Source organism: Rattus norvegicus, chromosome 7 (genome assembly GCF_036323735.1).
Source record: "Rattus norvegicus strain BN/NHsdMcwi chromosome 7, GRCr8, whole genome shotgun sequence".
Taxonomy (NCBI): domain Eukaryota; kingdom Metazoa; phylum Chordata; class Mammalia; order Rodentia; family Muridae; genus Rattus; species Rattus norvegicus.
In genome coordinates, this window is record NC_086025.1 from 119080532 (window position 1) to 119104070 (window position 23539).

The following is a 23539-nucleotide window of genomic DNA, read 5'->3' on the forward strand; positions in this document are numbered from 1 at the left end:
GATCCCTAGACCCAGGAAGGCCACTGTGCCCATCAGAGGAAGGCTTCTTGTTTTGTGATGCTCAGGGGGCCGTGAGGCTGGAAAGTCCTCTGTGGACCTCTATCTATTGGGGTCTCCTTTGCTCTGTCTGTCTGTTATTGTTTTAGCAGAGAACATGGTAGGTAGAATCTCGATTTCCCCAAGAGTGTTTACCTGTGCACGTGGTCATTCCTTAGCAGATGTGACAGGATTGTCAGCCTGAGGTGAGAAAGATCCACGATTATCTATGGGTGCAAAGCAGTCTCGAGGAGGAGGCCGTCGAGAAGGATGGAGGTGGGTCAGCATGAAGTCATTGGTCTTTGGGAGTCACCAGCCAAGCAGAGCATGCTCCTCTGGATGCTGGAAAGGATGCGGTATGCCCAATTTTCCCACCAGCCTCCGAATAAAACCAGCCCATCCTATTCTATCAAAGCCTGTTTGATCTCCTGACCTTTAAAACCGTAAGATAGTGACTAGTGTACTAAGTCAGAATATAATATTAGCAGCCATAAGAAGCTAATATGTAAATAGATATCCAAGGGGCTCCATCATCCTACCCTTCACCCCATGGGAAACTTTTGCCCCATGACTGAGGGACCAGGGGGCACACATCCCAACGGTCTGTCCTGGGTGGGTCCAGCATCATCAGTGGGCGTTAGAGACTGGGGTGACCCCATCCCCAAGTCATAGTAGTGACAGACAGTATGGGGGACCCAAAGTTCTGAGGCAGAAAGCCGGGGGCTGTTAACCAGCCACAATCAGATGTCAAGACAGAGACACTGGGGATAGAACGGGGCTGCCATGGACCTCATGACTCCACGCCATGAGGAGACTGGGTGAGGATGGCCTTACGGGCGGCCAACTCAGCGCTTTCTGCTTGGCAGGCAGTCAGCCTTTCCCTCCCTGAGAGGGAGGAGCAGGAGAAACCGATGACTGGGGCTTGTATTGCTTTTGTTCTGTGGACCGGCAGGACCCGGCACTGCACTGCATCTGACCTAAATGTGTCACCGTGGGATGGAAGCTGGCCCACATTACCAAGAGAAACCGGGGCTCATCATTTCAGTTGCAGAGAGAGGGCCTTGCAGGGAGCCATTAGCTGAGGGAGAAAGAGTTCAGGGAAAGAAAGGCTCAGAAATCCCACTTGGTTTTTACACGCTTAGCTCTCCCCGCCACCAGAAAAAGGTGCAAAGCCTCGGGGACTCTGCTGGGAACAGACAGGCTGACTCACTAAATTGGCAAGGGCTGCCGTGGAGCTGCCCCTGCAGCTGAGCCCCTAATGGCTGGGGAGGGCAGGAAATAGAAGATGCAGTTGTACTATTGCTGGGCCGAGCTTCCCGCCCTCGGGGGTCCTGAGAGGGGCTAGAGGTATGTCAAGGAGACATACACTCCTCCTTCAAGGGCACACATGCCCTACTGCCCCGAAGAGAACTTATGTACCCTGCTCACCTTGGGAAGGGACCTCTGTGCCCATCAGTAGTGCGACTACTCCCGCTCCCCCCCCCCCCAACACACACACGTTGGCTAATCATCGCTGTGAGTGGAACGTGGTGATGAGCTTTCTGATACAGTGACACCAGGAAGACGCAGACGTTCAAGGGAGGCCAATTAAAGAAAGTCTAACTTCCTGTTCCTGGCTGAGCGGCGTGTGCTGTAAACATAGAGAAGAATTGCTTTGATCTTCACGTGGGCTGGGATCCAAGAGGCCAAGGGGTGGTGGGGGTGGGCGTGGTCAGGTAATCAGGCAGGAAAGCATCCGGACCCCCCAGCCTCAGCCCTCCTCCTTCAGTCTCCCTCCAGCCATACCAACAATGTAACGTTTCTTAGCTCTGTTTATCCGTGGTATAAGCTTTGCCAGTAGAGAGACAGATGATGGAAAGTAGAGACCCTCCGGGCTGAGTCTGCTTATACACCTGGTTCTTTTATTTTTAAACTTTTAAAGATTGATGTATTTTTTTTATATGTACTTGTGCTGGATAGTTTTATGTCAATTTGATGCAAGCTAAAGTCATCTGAAGGAGGGAACCTTAATTGAGAAAATACCTCCGTAAGATCCAGCTGTAGGGCATTTTCATAATTAGTTTGATGTGGGCAGGACCAGCCCATTGTGGGTGGGGCCATCCCCGGGCTGATGGTCCTGAGTTCTATAAGAATGTAGGCTGAGCAAGCCTTGGGGTGCACGTCAGTAAGTGGCACCCCACCATGGCCTCTGCATCAGCTCCTGCCTCCGGGTTCCTGCCGTGCTTCAGTTTCTGTCCCAACTCCTTCAGTGATGGACTCTGATGTGGAAGCGTAAGCCAAGTAAACCGTTTCCTCCCCAACTTGCTTTTGGTCATAGCGATTCATCTCAGCACCAGAAACGCTAACGATGACAGTACTTGTGTGCCCATGTGAGTTTCTGTGCGCCGCCTGAGTGCAGGTGCCCACAGAGGCAGAGAGAGGGTGTCATAGAACTAGAGTTAGTATGGGTGGCTGTGAGGTATCAGAGGTAGATGCTGAGAATAGAACCTAGGTCCTGTACAAGAGGACTCTTAACTGCTGAGTATCCCCATTCCCTTAAAAAAAAAAAAATGTATTCCCAAACCTGGTCCTCGAGCTGGCCATGCGCAATTAACTGCCTTACACGCATACCTGAGTACGTGGCTGAGCCAGGTAGATGGGTTCCCTTGGCAGAAAGCTCGCTGGTCATCTTAGTGGAGGACGTCATGTGGTCAGTCTATCTACCTGCTCATTCACTGGACACCGATACCCCGATAGCTCTTCTGCTATACCTACCCCAGGGGGCTGAGAGCCGGGTTCTGGGGAGGGAGGCTTCTGGCCTGTCTATCTCAAGTGATCATGTAGTCTCCATGCTGTTCAGAGACCCGGGCTTTCTTAGCCATCCCATGACCCTCTCAGGGAAAGGCCTAAGGCAACACAGTATCCCCTAGCATTGTAGGACCGGCTGCAGCTCTGTGAGGTGAAATAGCTACTACCTGCGACCTAGGTGGTAGGACCCCAGGAGGTTCTCTGCAGAGCTGACTTGGTCATTGCCCTTGGGTCTCAGAGGGATAGCCCAGCCAGAGGTGGAATGTAAGCCTGGCAGCACTGCGAGAGACCGTCCATGGGGGCTCTCCCAGACCGCAGCCCACCATTGTGCTAGTTAGCAGCCAGGCCTGGATCTGGGCTGCAGCTCCAAGCAAGCCTTATTGCTCGAGCTGACTACCTGGGCTCACATCCCAGATGGTCTTGCTGGCATCATCTCCTACTTCCGTCCTCACCTGTTCATACCCATTTCCAGTGGGCGAGCCCTCCGAGGCTCTTGTAGCCTAGATCACTTCTCTTCCGACCCTCAGCCCAAACCATCTGCCACCCTGTCCCTCTCTGCTGAGCCCTTACCTCCCTTCCCCCTAGAGGGCTGTTTCCGTTCCTGTCTACCTTCCTGTTGGGTTCACGACTGGCCAGGGCAGGGCTGAGGGTTGTCATTTAGCTGTCTGTGGGGGAATTGAGCACAAAAAAAGCAGGGTGTTGAGGGCGGTGGCCCTTCCCCACCCGGATCCTGGCTGTGTTACGCTGCATGATGTTGAGTGTGATGATGGGAGAAGGGAGAGAAAAGGGTACTAACTAGGACCCCTCTTCTCATATCAGTGTGGAGAAGGTGGAAGGGGACAAACCTCATGCTGTTGTGAGGCGTGACATGTGCGAACAAAGGACAATCTTCAGTGACTTTGACCTCACACTTTGGCATCTGCAGTTTTAGGTCAGCTCCTGGCCGCTTCTACCCTCCAAGCTGCCAGGTTTTCTACCTGACGCCCCTCCCCCGGCTATCTGCAGTCATCCGGGTCTCAATTCTGATCCGACTTTCGTGAGGGTCTTTCCAGAGGTACCCCACCCGGTTCCCAGACTTCTTACTACTTCCAGGCTGCCCTGTATTGAGGTGACCTGAGGGCTGGCTTGCCTGTTCTGCTGCTGGCACCTCCTGGCGCCTTTAGCCTTTCTGGCCCAGTCCTGTTGACTGAATCACATGGTGGTGTGTGCCTCACGGTGTCCTGTGTGGCGGTGACTTGGCTAAAGGATTTTTGCACTGTTGTTGAAACCCATGGTTTGCCCCAGTCTTGTCTCCACTGTGTAAGAGTAGCCCCAGTGAAGAGCCTCCCTCCCCCACTGTATACCTCAGAGGGCCCAGAGGAACTGCTGCTGGCCCTCACCAATAGCAGACAGGAACCAGAATGCACTGTCAACTGAGCGCTCAGCAAACTGGAGAAAGTTCGTGTGCTCTGATCTCTTACTTATCAGGAGCCTATCTGCTGTGCTCTCAAGTTGGCCAGTGCTGTCAGAGGGGGCAGTGGGTGTAAATGCTGATCACCTGATCTCCTCTCCACAGAGGAGGAGCTCCGGAAGCTTCGAGAAGAGACCAACTCAGAGATGCTGCGGCAGGAGCTGGATCGGGAGCGGCAACGTCGGATCGAACTGGAACAGAAAATGCAGGAGGTGCTAAAGGCCAGGTGACCCCACATTCATTTTTTCTTACTACTGTAACGCATTCCCCGAAGCTGGTACTTACAAAGAAAAGAGGTTTATTTAGCTCACAGTTCTGGAGCTTGAAGAACTCGGAGCTGGCGTTGATTCAGCCCTGGTCGGGGACTCATGGCTTATATAGCATTATGGTAAGAGAATTTATAGGAGAGGTTACAGTCTGCCGGAGGCAAGGCAGGGTCAAACACATTTAATGACCCTTTGGTGAGAACTAATCGAGGCTCCCAGAGCTCCCTCCCAAAGCTGCTCCCAGGACCTGAGACCCTTCTACCCGGCCCATTCCTTTAAAGGTCCCCCAACCCCTCCACTGAGAACTGATCACCATGAGCCCTTAAAAAACAAGCCACCTTTAATCCACAGCATTTACTCCCTCCTCAATGGGCAGGGTTTCCTAAGAGTGGTTCGAACTAGGCCATCAGAGAAGTCTTGCTTAGTCCCTCAAGGTGTACACAGTGAATCATATTGCTGGCCAGATTGGACTCCTAGGTTCAAGTCTTGCCTGAGCCTATCCAAGCCACAGCGTGGAAAAGTATCTTTCTTTCCGGAGGTGAGGAGCCTCGTCTGGGTAATCTGTCACCAGCCAGACCTACGTAGAGAGCCGCGACTCAAGATGGCCTCAAGACAGCAGAACACTTTATACCCTTCTAGTCTTGACTAGAAGTTGCTCCCTGACCCGTGGGCCCTGTCCTAAATCTATTATTTATTTAGCCCCAGAGAGTTGGCTGGGCTTCTTGGGACCCTCTGGGGACACTGACCTCCCCCTGCCCCGCCCCTTGCCTTGTATTTTCCTAAACTTGCCCTCTCCCAGTGGCTACTTCACTCCTGCTCAGGCCCTGTGGCCTATACAGAGGCTTGGCTGCTTCTGCAGCTTCAAGGCAGGGTCCTGAGCACCCCCACCCAGCACACACACTATATACTACCTCCTAGAGTTACCCACCGAGATCACACCCTCACCGTCACAGGCTTTCTCTGTGGGTGATGTTGCCACCCCAGCTTCTGCAGGGGACGTTCACAGGTGAGAGATTTTCCTTGGAAATGCGTTCTAAACTCTCAGTCCCCGGGCACCGGTAGCCCCCTTACTCATCCATCCCCCTGACCACCCTCGGGAGCATGGCTTCCGCTTCTGCTGTCTCTGGTAGGAGGCCCATCAGTAAAGAGCATCATACATGCTCTAAGACCGAACTGTAGGTCCCTCTGCACAGCTGTCATGGTGCCACCTGGAAGAACAGGCTGGGGGCCCAGGATCCCAGCTCCCTCACCTCAGCATCCACCACCCTCACCCCGCTATACTCTCAGCCTCTGTCCCTGGCCCTGCTGGTCCATGGCGAATGACTCTCGTCAGTTTTTGGGACACCTACTTCTGCCTCCGGGATGCCCCAACTGGACCTCGCTTGTGGGGACCAAGTCTCTTCCTTGTTAGGATCTTGCCCCTCAAGTGTGAGTCACACTGGTGGCAGTGCTCATGGTTCAGTCTTGAGTAACAGGTTCCTGTGCGGTCTCCTCCACTTCCTCCTGGGCCTTAGCGTATAGTGGCAGCTCTGAGAAGCTCAGATCTTGGGAAGAGAAGCTGCCTATTCCCTGTCCTGACATTCCTGGTGACAATTCATGTGGTCTATGGCACCTGTTAGTCTGGTTACCCTACTTCCCCTCCCCACGTCACTGTGACCCGTCTAGTCTTCTGGGGTAGGGGTCACCATGGGGCCTGTTTGGGGAGGAGGGACCCTGCCTTGCCTTTTAGCCCTGGCTGCAGGCTTAGTGCTCTCCACACCAGGGTCCTCAGCTAGAATTCTCCTGGGCTGAACTGGGACCTCAGAGACTCAGGAGTAAAATGTGTTCATTATGCATAAGATGCCTTCTTCCATGCTGCCTCCCCAGCTTCCCACCAAGGCCAGGCTCCCCCTGGTGGTCGTAGCAGGAGCATTCAGCCACGGGCAGATCCTGTCGCAGCAGCCTCCGCTTCTCTTGCCCATTATCTAGCCCCTAGCCCCAGCCCCATGCTGAGACTCTAGCCCTCCTCTCTCTCCTGTCTTCCTTGGCGGGTGAGCTTGCTGGGCCCCGAGTCAGTTCTGAGGACATAGAGGGTCCAACTAGGATGTGGAAGGGAAGGAACATCCGGGTCGTGCCCCAGGAAGTAGAAAATGAAGTTCCCAGGAGAAGCAAGGGGCCTCTTCCCTTGCTTTTATTCTGAGGATGGGGACGAGTTCAGGAGCCTTCTGGAAGCCTGAAAAGTGGAAGGGGTTGGAGTGAATGACATTTTGAGGATCAGGGGGAAGACTTCCTAGTTCCTGATCATGTTAGTGAACTGTGCGGAGAGAAGGGCCGTGTAGGGACACTTCAAACACACACAGTTGTTGTAAAAATATAAAAAATAAAATGCTGTCTTTTATCACCGACTAGGTCTGGCACCACAGTGCCCCAAGATATCTAGTAGATATCTTAAGTGTCACTCAGCAAAGCCTCTCACCCGCTTTGCTCCATCCCATCTCACACTGCCAAAGGCCTCTCTCTGGGCCTGGCATCAGTCTCTCTACTATCTAGTTCCCCAGGCAGGTTTCCATGCCAGAAGCACACATCCCAACTCCATGGTGGCCCAGACCAGCCACCGCACACTCTCCCAACTCAATTCTCCACAAGAAAGAACACACAACACAATGACCTCTGATCCAATTGATAAGATATAATTGCCCACCTACACATACAAAGCCCTGTACACATCCATCCCTTATGAACATTCATAACAACCTGTAAAGGTACAGCATGGAGTCTTAACGTCAGCCTCCATGTTGTCCCGCCACGGCTTCTCTCTCTCCTCCTCTTCCTTCAAACTTTTCTCCCGCCCATCCTTCCTTCTCGTCCAATGACAGGCCTCATTCTATCTCGTACCTGCCTCACCTGTGACCTCATCCCACACGCAATGCACACTTCCATATACTACACAACCCAGCACCTGTGTTAGGGTTCCTATTCCTGCACAAGACACCATGACCAAGAAGCAAGTTGGAGAGGAAAGGATTTATTCAGCTTACACTTCCTCACTGCTGTTCATCACTGAAGGAAGTCAGGACAGGAACTCACACAGGGCAGGAACCTGGAGGCAGAAGATAATGCAGAAGCCATGGAGGGGTGCTGCTTACTGGCTTGCCCACATAACTGTTCAGCCTGTTTTCTTATAGAACGCAGGACCACCAGCCCAGGGATGGCCCCACCCACAATGGGCTACGCCCTATCCAAGTGATCACTGATTTTTCTCTATGCCTCACAGCTGGATCACACAGAGGCATTTCCTCAACTGAGGCTCCTTCCTCTCTGATGACTCTAGCTTGCGTCAAGTTAACACACAAAACCTACAGTGTATGTAGCCCACATACCCCACAGGTACACCTCTGCCTGAAGCTGCAGGGACAGCTACTGTGTGCCCATGGCCCAAGGCAATGTGGGGTGAGATGGCTGGTGTCCCAACACTCCAGAGGACGGCAGAGCTGGCCAGAGAAACAGAATAGGGTCGCCACCCAAGGGATGCAACCCAGGCTGCTGCTGGGGTATATAGCTCCCTCAGGGTGTGCAGTTAAGTGTGTAATGGCGAGAGTCTGACAGGTATAGAGACAAGACTCCAGCTGAAGGCAGAGCCTGAGGGGCTGTTAGGCCCAGTGAAGACTGTGATCATCGTGAGCTGAGCTGGAGGCGGGAAGCCAGGGAGATGACTGGCATGGCCTAGCTGGAACCCAGCATAACCATTTTGGGGTATCATTCAGCTTTGGATAAAGAGGTGCGTGGTATTCTCGTTAGTAAGCTATTATTTTTCTTCTGAGCTTAAGGATGAAATAAGCAACTGTGTTAAAGTTAACAGGAATGGTGAGCCTCTTGCTTATGAGGCCTACTTGGTCACAGGGAAAGCACCTTAGCGAATGCTGGGCTCCGTCCTCTCTAGCCCTCCAGCCTTCAGGGCTTCAGGAGCTGGCAGAGCCCACCTGTCCCCAAAGCCCACTTACGTGTGGGGCTGCAGGCCTCTGCACTCACGATCTTTGCCTTTGTCCTGTCTAAGGTCGGAGGAGCAGCCAGCTCAGCCTCAGCAGCCGGCAAAGGGACAGAGCCAGGCCAGCAACGGTACAGGCACAGGTGAGCCCCTGGGCAGGGATGGTTCTCTCCCTAGCCAGGCCTCTCCCGTGTGGAAATCTCCTGCCATCAAAACTGGGTCAGTGTCCCTCACCGTGGCTCAAGTCACCCCAAAGGTGATCTCGTTTCCGTGCACAGATATGACATGTTGTCTAGTTTGGCCAGGCCTCCCGAGAGGCACCAAAAGGCACATACCGGTTATGCTACGTTGACTCGCTGACCTGTTCCCCGTGACTGGTCATCCATGTGGGTATTGAGTAGACTGTGGCAGGCCACAGCAAGGAATGCCCTAACCTCCCAGGTAAGGAGCAAGCCTTTTCTAGTCTTGCTAGGATGTTTCCTGCCCTAGCACCCACATCCATCTTGCCACATACTTTAGCTTCTGAAGTTGCCCTTCAGAGAAGGGAACTCCGTCCTCTGTACACTTCTTGCGGGCCCTGGCTCACAGACAGTGTCCGTCCAACATTCTGACCATTCACAAGTCTCTCCCTCCCCTATGCCAGTAAGCCTGGCACAAGCTATGGCTTAGGTCATTGGCTCCAGGCTGCCAGCGTCAGGAAGAGACCCAGAAGAGGAGGCCTCTCCTAAGGTTCTCCCAGGTCTAGCCTCACTCCACCCACTGGCAGCCAGCCCCAGTGCAGGTCTGGCAGCTGCATCCCCTTGGGAGGCGGCCTCCTTGGGCCATCCGGAGGATCCCTGGCCCATTCCCAGGCTTCAGAGAGCCCTTAGCTTGTGAATCTTGATTACCAGGCCAGGAGCAACACAGAAGACTCCAAGACCCTTAGTGCTTGGTGATAGTGAGGGTTGAGAAGTGTGAGGTCACCCAGCTCCTTAATCCTTCACAGCCTGGGGACCCCTTGTCCTCTCATCAAAGTCAGGTCTATTTTTTTTTCTTTTTTTAAAAAAAGATTTACTTTTATTTCATGCATACAAGTGTTTTGCCTTCTCCTATGTCTATACCATATGAGTATCTGGTGCCCACGGAAGCTAGAGGAAAGGGGCGTAGAATCTCTTGGAACTGGAGTTACAGGTGATTGTAAGCTGCTGTGTGGGTGCTGGGAGTCGAACCAGTGTCTTCTGGAAGATTAGCTGGTACTTTGAGCCACTGAGCCCTGCAAACCTACTTTTGATTGCATGGTCTCCAGGTGTGGTGGGCTGTGTGGGACTCTGTGCCTTCTCCACACTGTGGCCCTCGGTCACCCTCCAAGAGAGAAAGGATGTGGTAGGGAAAGGGACCACACCCTGGCTCTGCCACATCCTAGATAAATGAAGAAAGCTAGCCATCAGGCTATCCCTGGACCTCAGGTGTACACCTCGGAGCATGAAGCACTGCTTCAGGCCTTTCCCCTCCTAGAAGCTAGCTCTGAGTGTGGCAGAAAACACCCCCCCCAACCCTGGAAGTCACGCAGGGCCTCAGGACTTCTGGACCAGCTGAAGACTGCCTCCTACAGGCAGATGACAGTGTTCCCTGGATCTGGGGTCCAGAACGCACAGACCCTGTCTGGGTTTCTTTTTTTACATTTTTGATTTTATGAGGCAAGATTTCTTTATGTAGCCCAGGCTGACCCTCCTATATCAGGCTCCCTGCTCAGCCTGGCTTTACATTTTAAAATCGCTTTTTATACATTTAAATGATTAGGGGAAAAAAACACACAAGGAAGATTATTTCTCAGTAAGTGAACTTCTGTTTGTCCAGTGTCCATAAATAATCCAAGGAAGCACAGGCTGGCCGTCTTTTGCCTGGCCTTTAAGCTGCCTTTGGCTGCCATACAAGCTTCCGTGCCTACCTGGATCCACCTGCCAACCTTGGTGGATGGTAATAGAGCTGGATAAGCTGCAGGCTGTCTGGGTAGCACCAAGAGGCACACATCTCAGCCTACCCACCTTCCCCTCTACCCCTCATCCTCCACCCCCAGTGACCTGCGTCCTTCAACTTTTTTTTTTTTGGAGCTGGGGACCGAACCCAGGGCCTTGCGCTTCCTAGGCAAGCGCTCTACCACTGAGCTAAATCCCCAACCCCGACCTTCAACTTTGTTTGTATTGCGTTGTCCACGCTCCCTGGCTCCACCGTACACCTGGTGTGTTTTCTTTACGTTTCAAATGGCACATGATATCTGTGTCTGGTGGCCACCTGGTGCCTGCCAGTCCCAGGCTTTTAAATTATGGTGGAACAGCGCCCCCTGCAGGCAACTCCGTATCTCGTCTTCTCTAGGGTGCAGTCTGGGGCACTGCTGGGCAAACTGAGCCCTGACATCCTCTTGGGTTGTGAGACACAGCCTATCACTGTGAGCACCTTGGCCAGCAGCTTAGTCTCTGGGCCCTGTGCCCCAGTATGCCCTGCACACGCTGGCTGGACTGCGGGACCTGGCATGGTGAACCCACTCAGCCTCTTCCCGTGGTCAGACATGGCCTGGACATAAGCCCGAGGCTGCCAGGAAGATTAAGGTCTGGAGATTGATGAGAGACATCATGCTTTGGAGGGTCTCTGGCTGGGGTGCCTCTGGCCTGTGTTTGTTGGTTTGAACCTAGAATCTTCAGGGAACGAAGGCCTTCAAAGACTCTGACTGGGTCCTTCACATCATGCTCCACAGTGAAGCCTTCATTCCTCTAAACCTTTCCCATATCCCCACCCAGATTGACGTTTTCTGTGAGGCCCCATGCCTGCCCCACATCTCATTCCAACCTCAGGAGGGGCTGTGTGGATCTGCAGTGGCCTTCTCTGATGTCTGCTCCTTCCCACAGAGCGCCGCAGCCAGGGGCTGTCCTCCCGTGTACAGAAGTGGTTCTACGAGAGGTTTGGGGAGTACGTGGAGGACTTCCGCTTCCAGCCAGAGGAGAACACAGTAGAGACGGAGGAACCCCTCAGTGCCCGCAGGTAGGGGCGCCTCACCAAGACCAAGGAGCTCCGTGCCAGGACCAGGGCCCTGCATTAAGCTTTGATGGGCTGGTCAGTTTTGATATCCCATTCAAGTGGGTGACTCAAGCTCCTGGAGACCCCTCATGCCCATGTTTCTGGGCCATCTCCTTGGGCTTGTGGAAAATCAGAATCATGCCACATCCACGTTGACTCATTTGTGGTTTGTGACAGAAGTCATGTGAGGGTTGTGTGTGCCCCATGTCCATCATGGGGGTTGGGTAGCTTAATGGTTCATGGACATGGTCCATCCAAAAACAGAGGCTCCCCTTATCAGACGTCCCTGTAGACCCCAGGGTCTCTAGAGAGTCAGGCCGTCAAGGTGCCTCCTGAGCAGCAAGGGCACTGAGCACTGTGTCTGTGTCACCGCGCACGGTCTCCAGGCTCCTGAGTGTCCTAGGCACTTGGAGGTCCTCCTTGCTGCCCTTGAACCAGTTAGTAGTGGTGCCTTCTCAGAGTGGCATGCTGGGCTGCTGGTGACTTCACACTGAGCCTAATCTCTCTCCCTCTCTCAGGTTAACTGAAAATATGAGAAGATTGAGTAAGTACTGTGGGGCTCGTGGGGGGGGGAGGGGAATGGGAGGCAGGAGAGAGGGAGAGAGGGAGAGGAGACTGAGGGGGTGGAGAGGAGAGGGGAAGAGGAAGAAGGAGGAGAGAGGAGGGGGAGAAAGAGGGGAGGAGAGGTGGAAGAGGAGGAGACTGAGGGGGAGGGGGAGGAGGAGAGGAGGGAGAGTAGGCAGAGGGGGGAGGGAGCAGAGCGGGAGGGGGAAGGGGAGAAGGGGAAAAGAAGAGAGGGAGGGAAGGAGAGGAAAGAGGGCAGCCTCTGTGATTGTGAGCTGAATAAAACTCCCCAGAAAAGCATTTAAGGGCAACTTCCCCTCCCCCCCTGCCCCGTCCTCCTTGAGACAAAAGCTTGTGGCGGAAGTGTGTCTGGGATATACCGTAACCTTCAGGGCCAGTGGCGTGTTGAGCCTGCTCTGCTCAACTCAAAATTTAGAGCAACGATTCTCTCGTTTCCTGCTGCTGCGACCCTTTAATACAGTTCTCCTATCGTGGCGACCCCCAACCATAAGATTATTTTTGTTGTTACCTCATAACTATAACTTTTGCTACTTTTTATGAATCCTAATGTAACTGTGTTTTTGGATGGTCATAGGCGACCCCTATGAAAGGGTCATTTGACCCCACCCCTAAAGGGGTTTGGAGCACGGGTTGAGAACCACTGATTCAGGATGAAATATGGCTCAGTCCTCCAATATTCCTTAAGCCCTACAGAGACAGAGTGGAAATGGCGGCTCCCCTCACTGTTTCTTCCCCTTCCCCATCTCCTGCTACTTATGGGCTGTGCTGGGGCAGGTGGCATCTCCTTATGGGGACCATGGTCAGTGGTCAGGAGGGACACTGGCAGCAGGGCCCTCAGTGGGTTTGGTCTTGCACTGCTGAGCTTGTTTTGCTTCTGCCTCGGGGCCCATGTGACCCTGTCTGTGTGCTACAGGGCGGGCTGGTGCTGTGCTGACTGCTGCAGTCTGTTCTGTCCCCAGAGCGCGGTGCCAAGCCTGTCACTAACTTCGTGAAGAACTTGTCTGCCTTATCTGACTGGTACTCTGTCTACACCTCTGCCATCGCCTTCACGGTGAGTGTTCTCCCAGGCTGGGTAGGGCCAGCAGGATGCCTGGACCAGTCTTCCCCGTGAGGCCCCTAGAGGGAGCCCCCAGGCAGTTCTTCTTTGGACTGTGTGCTCAGCTTCAGTCCCTGTCAGCAATATGGGTGTGTGCAGTGGTGAGCACCCTCATCTGCTGTCAGAACCCAGCATGGGAATCACACTGGGGACAAGCAGAACTTCTTCATGGGGCCCCACCACCCTTTTCTGATCCCTGCTCACACAGAGCAGCCTCCCTGTCCACCACCTGCTGCCTTCCCGACTGCCCCAACCCACATGTCCCTAGATGTTTATAGAGCTGGGACTGGTCTCCCTTAACTGCTAGGAGGAAGCAGGCAGGACACAGCGCATACCAGAGCGCTCTGTTTGTATGTCCCTCCCCTTCTGACATGTTCCTAACCACATCCCTCACATTTCACCCTCAGGTATACATGAATGCTGTATGGCATGGCTGGGCCATTCCCATGTTCCTGTTCCTAGCAATTTTGAGGTTGTCCCTCAATTACCTCATCGCCAGGTAGGTGACCTGGGCTCTTGTGTGGCTGCATTGCACATGGCTATGCTGGGTAGCCTGCTGCCCCATACTGCTGTAACACAAGCTACAGAGTCATGTTCGTGGGTGGTCCTCCAAGAGGCTCTGGAGACTTTAGGGGACAGGCAATGGCTTCTGTATCACCCCAACAGCCTCCCTGGGGTGCTGAGTGTTTGGCAGGAAGTTCTCCCCAACCCTGGGGTGGGTGGGCAGAACTGCAGAATGCTGCACCCCCATGAACATCTTGATAGTTGTTGGTTATAAGGAAGCACTGAGCAGACAAGGTTAGAGTTTGCAGTGTGAGCGGCACGCACATGCACACCTACATGAAGCCGCTTCACTCCACCAAGGCTGAGGCCGTTCCCTCTGTCACTGTGTCCTCACTGAACATCCATGCCTGGAGAAGCCACGTCTCCTGGGTTGAGGGTTTCACCTGTGTGTGGTTGCTCCTAGGAGTAAACATTAGCCTGTTGCTTTGACCTGTGACAGAGCCGTTGACTCCAGATTTCCTTTCAGCCCCTCAAAAGACTACAAGTCCACATACCAGTCTTTGCCCTTCTCTTCTGTGCCTGTCATGGGAATTCACTTGAAAATGATTTTTGTAGGAAACACTAAAATGCCTCTGAAGGAGTCTTAAGTCCCCATTCGTCCACAACCCCTAGTCACCATCAATCCACTAAGAGGCATTTCGATGTCAATAAAACTTTATTAACAGACCTGTCAGTGGGCATGATGAGATAAAACAGGCAGTGTGAGTTTCTCCACACCCACAATGGCTGCTGTCGAATATGCACCAGCAGAGGAGAACTAGCATGGGTGACCAGTGAGATCTCAGCAGCCCAGCTTCCAGGATCTCTCCTCTGTGGCGATCCCTGGAGGAGCAGACGGCCCATACTCTAGCTGTTCTCCCGAAGGTGACTCAGATGACGTTTTCATGGTTGTGGTGGCTTCTGTTTTTTAGGGGCTGGAGGATACAATGGAGCATTGTGCCAGAAGTGTCTGAAGCTGTGGTGAGTCCTGGGGGGCAGTCTGTCCCGCTGTCTTAACCGGAACCCGTAACCAGTCAGGACTCATAACCTAGGGCCTCATCATGGGGAGTCCAGATGAGAATCCTGCCCTGACCAGGGCCCAGGCATGCTAGCCCTGAGCTCCAGGAGGCTACCCAATCAGACCCTCAACTGGATCAAGCTTCAGTACCTAGAAGCAGATTGCTCTGTCCTTCTGTCCTGGTTGACTTTTTCTTTCTTTTTTTTTTTTTAAAGATTTATTTTATTATATATAAGTACACTGTAGCTGTCTTCAGATACACCAGAAGAGGGCATCGGATCTCTTTACAGATGGTTGTGAGCCACCATGTGGTTGCTGGGAATTGAACTCATGACCTCTGGAAGAACAGTCGGGTGTTCTTAACCACTGAGCCATCTCTCCAGCCCCTGGTTGACTTTTTCTATCTGGGATTGATGAAGGGGCAAGAAGGGAATTATTACAGCCTCCATATAGCTTGTGGGTAGGGAGGAGAACAGGATTCCAGACAAGTGGTCACGACCCTGTCCTGGACACCACAACCTCTGTCCAGCCAGCCCCTACCTGGCTTGAACATAACCCCTGCAAAAGGAGGTCTTTCAACTCCCAAAGGGACCATGATGCACAGGCTGAGAACCTCTGCTCTAGAGTCTCAAGGGACTGTTGGGCCTGTTGGACAGAGGGAGGCCGCAACGCCTGTAGGTATACTTGATATTCTGTGGAGTACATAGGGTTGGGGCAGTCTCCAGTAAGGCAAGCCAGTATCTTACCCCGCCCTAGGAATGGGGGAGCCCTTAGGAGATTCTTACTGAAGCAGTAGTCATGTGAACCTAAATGGGCCTGGCCTCGGTTACCCTGACTGTCAAGGAGTGAATGGGGGCAATTTTGACAAGATATACCATTGCAGTGAGCTGGGTGGGTGAGTCACTGTGTATGCTCACCCTGTGGGGACCTGCAGCCTGCCTACCCCCTCCTGCAGGGCAACAAGCAGCAGGAGAGACTCCACCCTTAGCGCAGCAGATGCGTTTACAGCCAGTCCTCTGGCTCTATTGGACAGCAGTGACCCACAGATCCCTAGGGCCGGGAGTCTTCAAGCTGTGTTGTCAGTAATTCATCTGAACTGTTAAATTCCAGTGGAAAATTCTCTCTTCCCTTTGACTGAAGGAACCTGCGAAGGAAGATCTGACCGTGTCCGAGAAGTTCCAGCTGGTGCTGGATGTCGCCCAGAAAGCACAGGTGCCACCTCTGAGCTTGCCCATTACCCTGGGAGGGAGGACCCCTGCTACAGAGGCTTTGCATGCCTGCTGTGGGTTGACCTGCCTCTTCTAGTCGATCTCTCTCACTCTGGTGAGAGATACATGGCTTCCTGATGAATCTCTGGCCTTATGTGGACAGAGCCCTTCACCACCAGGGCTGAGCACCCCAAGAATTCAGGGCTGAGCATCCCCAGAAAGTCAGAGCCCGACATCGTCTGCCTTCTTCATTACATCCAGTGAGCTTAGCCCTAGCCCCGACAACCTCAGACTTGGGAGTGGCGGAGTAGGACCACAGGGCTCTGGTGATAGTAGGCTGTGTATTTCCCCGGTGCCTTCTGGGGGTGTCTGTGTGATAGACAGACCCTCAAGCTTGTGGTCACTTGAGTTTCTTCTCCATGCAGAATCTCTTTGGCAAGATGGCCGACATTCTGGAAAAGATCAAGAAGTAAGTGGCTGTCCCTGCAGCGAGGGTGGTGTGCACCACCCGACCTGACCTCCATCTTCCTTCCAGCTTGTTCATGTGGGTGCAACCTGAGATCACGCAGAAGCTGTATGTCGCCCTGTGGGCCGCCTTCCTGGCTTCTTGCTTCTTCCCCTACCGCCTGGTGGGGCTTGCTGTTGGTAAGGGGGGAAAAAAAAGGCCACCAACCTGGGAAACTGTTAAAGGAAGTGTCACACAAGGTGGGGGGATGGGCCAGAACTCCCGCCCTCTGTCTGCATGGATGTATCCCCTGCTCTCTCCTCAGGCCTCTATGCTGGCATCAAGTTTTTCTTAATTGACTTCATCTTCAAACGCTGCCCAAGACTTCGAGCCAAGTACGACACACCCTATATCATCTGGAGGAGCCTGCCCACTGACCCCCAGCTCAAGGAGCGTGCTGGTGCCACCGTGTCACGCAGGGTGAGTCCCCCAGTCCCCACCACCCTGAGGAGGGTGCACGCAGAGACATGAAGCTGATGGACCCTGACCTCTGACTCTACATCTGCTCACTTGGAGCCTGGTGTTTTCCAGGCCTTAGCCTTTGAGACAGACAGTGGAAAGCACCATAAGGATTTCCCCTATGACCACCACTTAATATGTCAGGGCCAGCCAGCCCTGGGAGGAGCGGGCCAGTATGTTCTCCTCTCGGTCTTAGGCAGGTGGCGTGCTCAGGCCCAGCCGTGTTCTCAGGGATGTGTAAGAAGTTACATTAGCGTCTCCACGTGAGCATTCTCTCAGGAGTGGCCATTGACCTGCTGCTTTTTGTAAGAATGAAACGCTGAGTTGGTTTGGAATGGTCACACTCTGGGGTCCAGGACACGAGAATCTGTGGGGAAGCTGAGGTCAGCCATAGGTCAGAGTAGCCAGGCCCGGAGAAGCACCACTGACTCTTTTCCAACAAGTGGAGGGTCACCCAGGACACAGCTTGGCCTTTGGGGACAAACCGAGGGCCCGTTTTAGCCCTGGACTGGCTGAGGACAGAGACTTCCTAGGGCTCAAGACCACATACCCTAAACTCAGGCATGGCTGGTACATCCTGGTGGAGGCTAGCCCACTTTGTCCCCTGTGGCCCACAGTCCCCATGTGTGTGTTCTGAGTTATGTTCAATACTCTGTGCTCACGAGTTCTCACCACATGCACCCCCCTTTTTCTTTTGCAACGGTCATGTGTGTGCCTGTTGTTACCTTTCTGGCCAGCTATCAGGGCATGACAAGGTACCGTGTCCGTGTGGAAACCCCCTTGGGCCTGCTGTGAGCTGATGCTATGACACTGCTGTGCTGTGATTGATTTCCTAGCCTCGTGTGGCCAGTTGACTTCTGAAATGTCAGCTTTAACTAACCCCAGAGCAGAACCCGAGCTAGGCAGCCGTGTCCTGTGCGTGCTAAAGCCCAGGCTTGGTCTCAGCACTGTGTGTATCCCCGGGGGAAAGGGTCTCCTCTAGCCCAGGTAGCAGGCGGAATCTGTCCAGTGCAGGACCAGCACCGAAAGGGGCCTGCGGGCGCCCCACTCTACCTCTTCCAGAGGGCATAGAGCCTATCTGTCAGTTTGCAGCTGGTATCGGCAGACAGGCCAGTGTGTCCCCGTACCAGCAGCGGGTCCAGCCGCCTCTCGCCACAGCCTGACCAGCACTGTGTACTGTTGGCAGCTGCAGACGGCGTCGTCACGGAGCTACGTCTCCAGCGCTCCAGCCGGGCTGAGTAAGGATGAAGACGCCGGTCGCTTTCACAGCACCAAGAAGGGAAACTTCCACGAAATCTTTAACTTGACCGAAAACGAACGCCCACTAGCAGGTAAGTAAGGACGAGTCCATGACCCAGCCAGTCCCGGAATAGAGGGAAGACTAGGACAGGGTCTTAGCCCACGCAGGAGGCATGGCCCCACCTCTAGGACAGGCTGAAGGAACCTGTGAGGAAAATGCCCAGACTTACTTCCCAGAGAGGTGACATAGGAGTCTTGGGTTTTCCCAGGAATCAGGAGGACCTGTGACATCAAGGTCCCTGAGCTATGTTTTCAGCATAGATTCAGGTGGGCCTTGTCGAAGCAGGAATCCCCAGAGAATGGGGCTCAGCCTGATCCACTTGCTGGGGATCCTCATATCATAGCATCAAGGTACAAACCGGACGCTAGCCCAGGCGTGCCCTGGCACTTTGGCTTGAGTGTGCAACCCGTCACAGATACCTCAAGACTGGGTTGTCCAGTCAGCCTTCTGGAAAGGTGTTCAGTAAGTGCCTGAGATGCAGAATCTTAAGGCTTGGCCTGTGCTGCAGGCTTGGTGTGTGGAAAGCCGCCTAAGTCAGTAAGGATTGGTTACTGACAGATGGCGGAAGCCCCAGACACTAGGTGATCTCATTCCTGACACATCTCCCTCCCCCGACTCTGTGTGTATTCACAGCGCTGGGATGGAACCCAGGGCTAGCTTGCTGGGTGAGCACTGTGCCCCCATCAGCCCACACTTGGACCTGATTCTGCCGGCCCCTCGTGGATGTGGTTACATCTTTAACAAGTTGGTGCTGACAGGCAGCAACATAGGTCAAGGCCCAGGCATTTCCAGAGGAAGGAAATTCCAGGTCTGTTTTCTCCATCAGTGTGTGAGAATGGTTGGCGTTGCTGCCTCATTAACCGAGACCGGAAGATGCCCACGGACTACATCAGGAACGGGGTTCTGTATGTGACAGAGAAGTGAGTGATGCCAGAGGCCCAAGCGTGACTGTTGGGGAGGAAGTGGGAGGTCCCTAGGTCCCAGACACACGCCCAGGTCCAGCAGGCATGTGTTGCAGTGTTCCAGCCCAACCTCAGTTCCATACTTTGTCCATCTCTCTGGACTACCTGACTCCATTCCTGGGCCAGCCCCGCCCTCCCTTGGGCTGATGGATTCTCTCATTTGGGATGCTCGTGTGGGGTTCATGGCTACTCTGATAGGTAAGGGGTGGAACCTCTCAGGAAGTAGACTATATAGTGACCTTTGAGGGTCCACTCCATGACGCCCGCTGTCTGAGGCTAGGCTAAAGGTAGCTTTGGCCTTTCTCCACTATGTGGAGCTACAAAGTACCTTATCCATGCTATGCCTCAGTACCCCGTGGGATTTGAGGGCTACAACAATGGTAGGCTGTACAGACGGCCATCCTCATGGGCTGTCTCCCATACCTGCAGCAATAGCCCATAGCCCCAGGTCCCTTCCTGCTCATCCTGTCAAAGGACTCTGCCCAGGACAGCCTGGTGGGGCCCCAAGACACCTCCCTGCCACTCCTGCTAGTAATCCTCTGGGAGAGAAAGGCCTAGATGTAGCACAGAGAAGCTCAGTTTCTTCCACATGCTGAATGTGGTGGGTCCCTGACCAGCTCCACGGGGCTGTGGAGGCAGTCAGAGGACCCTACTTAGCGGAAGCCCCCCTCCTCCACCCCAGCCTCTCTGGCCTGGTGGCGGCTATCTCAGGCCTCTGCATCTCCTCCCCTTCTAGTTACCTGTGCTTCGAAAGCTCCAAGTCTGGGTCGTCAAAGAGGAACAAGGTGATCAAGCTGATGGACATCACAGATATCCAGAAGGTGGGCACCAACTCATCCCGCCACACTTATAACCTGGGCAGTCGGCAGGCCACAAAGATGGAGAAGTTTGTGGATATGAGCCCAGGGTTGGGGGTTGAGGGTTGGGGGGGTGTGATCTAGAGACTTCTCCAGGTATCTGGAGAGGGGTTGGGGGAGTGGATCAGAGGAAGAAATCTGTTGAGCATTGGGGCCAACCAAGTAGCCTGGGTCCAAGCTGGCAGTAGTCATGAATAGTTCTAGTACAAGACAGGGCCTTCTCGCTCTGTTGCCTTGGTTCAGCCCATGGCTATCTAGTTACTCCCCCAGGTTCACAGGTCACCAGAAGGCACACAGCCAGGGCCAGGGCCAGGCCAGGGTCGTCCTAGCCTTTCCCTAGGGAGCAGCCATGTTAACAGGTGGCCTTACACAGACTATCAGCCACCCGGGAGTCATTTGGGGGAGGTGCCACAAAAATCAGAAGACAGCCCTTTAGCTCCTGTGGCTGGGGTGTCCTAATCCTCTACAGGTCTTGGTGTCTGTGTGTCTGACAGAAGGACAGTGTCCTAGTCACGTGGGGGACTAGCTTCACCCCTGTCCTCGGGAGAAGCCCGTGGTAATGGCCGAAATTCTTTCCTTTCAGTACAAAGTCTTGTCTGTCCTCCCTGGCTCGGGCATGGGAATTGCTGTATCTACACCATCAACTCAGAAAGTAAGTACCTGGCAGATGACACCCTACCCCTGGCCTGGGACCTAAGTGAGCCTCCCGGGGATAGGGATGTGGTTTCAGTTTGAGGGGAAGCTCCCTTCTCCCTCAGCACAGGAACCTACTCCATGGAGTCAAGGTCCAGAACGCTTAGCTTGGTTGGGCGCCATACACTTACAGGACAGACATGTTTATGAAGCCTAGAGGGAACGGATCCTGCTTGTATTCAAGGAGAACAGGCTGGGTTTGACCGGGGCCATTGTAACCCTAGCCTGGCCATGAAGCTCTCATTCCCCAGCAATCCATTTCTTCTCCGCCAGCCCCTGGTATTCGGCGCCATGGTGCACAGAGACGAAGCCTTTGAGACCATTTTCAGCCAGTATGTGAAAATCACGTCTGCAGCAGCCTCTGGCGGTGACAGCTAGTATTGACACTGAGATGTTGCTGGAATCTTTTCCAACCATTGGCTAGAGGAGCAGGCGTCCTCACCATCCTCGGCAATAATTCTCCCGGACCGTGGCCGGTCCTATTGGCCTCGATTCTGCAGACCAGAAGGGCTGGAACTCATGGAGCGGTGCCGGGCTGGCCCGTGCTGAGCGCGTGAAGTACCTTCGTGACCACCTGTGGACACAGGTGGTTAACGTCACCTGTTTGAAGGATGGCACACAAGACACTGGACCTCAGGCCCTGCTAAGCACAGCTCCTCACTCTCCTTTCCGGCCTGGGTACAGACCCAGCCGCTGCTGTCCCGAGAGGCTCCTTGGTCTTATAACCCCTGTTCTCCAGAGGCTTTTTCCACCAAAGCCATAGCTGGGAATGGTTGTGGCCTCTTCCTGCAGGGGTGGTAAGACAGAAACGGTGGGGAGGGCCCTCTCCAGTGACGAAATGGCTAGTCATCTCACCCAGCCCTCAGACCCTCTTTCCACATTGGACCTACTGTGGGCACTTCGAGGCTTTGGGTAGGGCCTCTCAGGGCTTGGTGTTTTTGGGGTACCTCCCCCTCCATTTTTCAGTGTCACTCATCATGGCTTGACACTCCAGCCAAGAGGCCAGGCCAGTGGTTGGTGTCCGGCGAGGGTCCAGAATGGCGCGTCGGCAAAAGCACACCTTTTTAACACTTTGCTCTTTGGAAGGTTTGGGGGGGGGACGGGACATTCTCCACTCTGCTATTAAGTGGTCATCTGGCTGGCGTTTGGCCTCCAGACTGCAACCACTCGGGGTAACAGGGTGGGTTCAAGGAACTGTCCTGAGGGACTGTCAGGGAGATTTGGCAAGGGCCCTGTGCCACAGGAGACAGCTGTGGGCAGAGCCTAGAGGTTGGGGGCCCGAGTTGCCCTGCACCTCTAACATCTAACAGTATTCTCTCTTTCTGCACTCCCAGCAAGGGCAAGGCAGATCCCACCCTACCCATGCTTCCTGCCCAGACAAAGGTGGAAACTTCATGGGTGGGCGATCTTGCAGGCCTCGGCCGCTGAAGGGGACAACCACTATCCCCACCTGTGGATTTTCCAGGTGGACCACTCTGGCTCCTTCAGCTTGTCCCGAGTCCTTCAAATGTCACTGAGATTGCTTTTTTGAAGAAACAGAAGATTATATTTTTTACAGAGAGCAAGCTGTCTTTCTTATTTTTGTATCATTTTTCAAATGTAATTTTTACCTTTGCTCCAACGCTCATTTGCCCACGTGGGTGTGAGGCCCGGTGGCTTGGGCTCATGACACCTCATTCCCAGGGACTTCAGGCCACGCACTGGGGGTGGGAAGGGCTCGCCAGGCAACCAGATCAAGCACACACGCCACGCCAGACGTGCAGCAAAGGCCACACAGCTCCAGGTACATAGACGGAGGATTCTGAACAGGGAGGCGGGACCCTCCTCCACCCAGGGGCGTGGCTTGAGCCCCTGGATTATGCTCATGCTATGAAGAGCATGGAGCGAGACAAGGACCACCCCAACATGCCAGAGGGGGGGCGACATGGCCCATCTGTGGGGATGGCTTCACAGGTGATAGCCACACACAGTGGTTAACGCTTTATGGACCCTGGCAGTGCCCGGGTTAGTGAGCGCTGCCACCTATCGTGCCACAGAGAGGCCTTAGGCTGTGGAGGCTTTCGGGGTGGAGTAAGTGGTTTAGTTTGAGTCTCTTTCTCTGGGAAAGAGAGATGAAGACTGACCATAGGCCAGGGCAGTGGGTCAGGGAGGTGACGGTGGCAGCCCCAAGTTCCACTGTTAGTTCCACCATTGGCCACCAGCAGGTCTTTGGGTGGAGCTCAGGGGGACAGGGCTGGGCCAGGGGCCTAGGCAGCCTCTAGTCATAGTTACAGAGACACTGGGGTTTGTACTGAACTGTGTGATCTGGGCAGGTGTTTAATTGCTGACTAATCACTGACCTAGAATGTTCAATTCTGTGTGTGTAAAGCTTGAGTCTGTTTGGGATCTGTAAATAATTGTCACTGGTGTAACTTTTGTTCTACAAAAGGATCATATTCTATAAAGAACTGAAGATAGGAAAAAATTCCTCTGTCACTTTTTTTTAAAAAGAAACCCTTGTTTAGATACAAAGTCTTGTATAAATTATAATTTTTATTTAATAAACCTAAAATGCTCTGTGCTGAGTCTGGGGGATCCTCTCTATTCTTAGCAGAGTGTGGAGATGTTGGTCGGTAGAGCAGCTGGGTAGGTCCCAGGCCTACACCACACCGGTGTCCTTGTGGTCACTAGTGCCATTTGGGTTCAGCACAAAATAACAAGAATGAAGGCTTGGGTTATGAAGTGGGATGGGGAGTGGGTGCTGATTGCTGTACTGCGCC

At 53.7% G+C, this 23539-nt stretch overlaps 1 protein-coding gene across 4 annotated transcripts in view; it reads left to right on the forward strand.

The window, feature by feature from the left end:
* Positions 1-23344, forward strand: part of Gramd4 (GRAM domain containing 4) — a 73651-nt gene extending 50307 nt beyond the window's left edge. For all 4 annotated transcript variants that reach the window (NM_001427302.1, XM_017595281.3, XM_017595282.3 and 1 more), the window contains 16 exon segments: positions 4379-4499; positions 8573-8646; positions 11386-11518; positions 12073-12098; positions 13099-13190; positions 13643-13734; positions 14711-14759; positions 15937-16008; positions 16430-16473; positions 16540-16649; positions 16775-16929; positions 18155-18299; positions 19095-19188; positions 19967-20051; positions 20671-20739; positions 21054-23344. In NM_001427302.1, coding sequence (NP_001414231.1) covers positions 4379-4499; positions 8573-8646; positions 11386-11518; positions 12073-12098; positions 13099-13190; positions 13643-13734; positions 14711-14759; positions 15937-16008; positions 16430-16473; positions 16540-16649; positions 16775-16929; positions 18155-18299; positions 19095-19188; positions 19967-20051; positions 20671-20739; positions 21054-21158 — 1466 coding nt within the window. In that variant the 3' untranslated portion in view covers positions 21159-23344.
* The last annotated feature ends 195 nt before the right edge of the window (positions 23345-23539 follow it).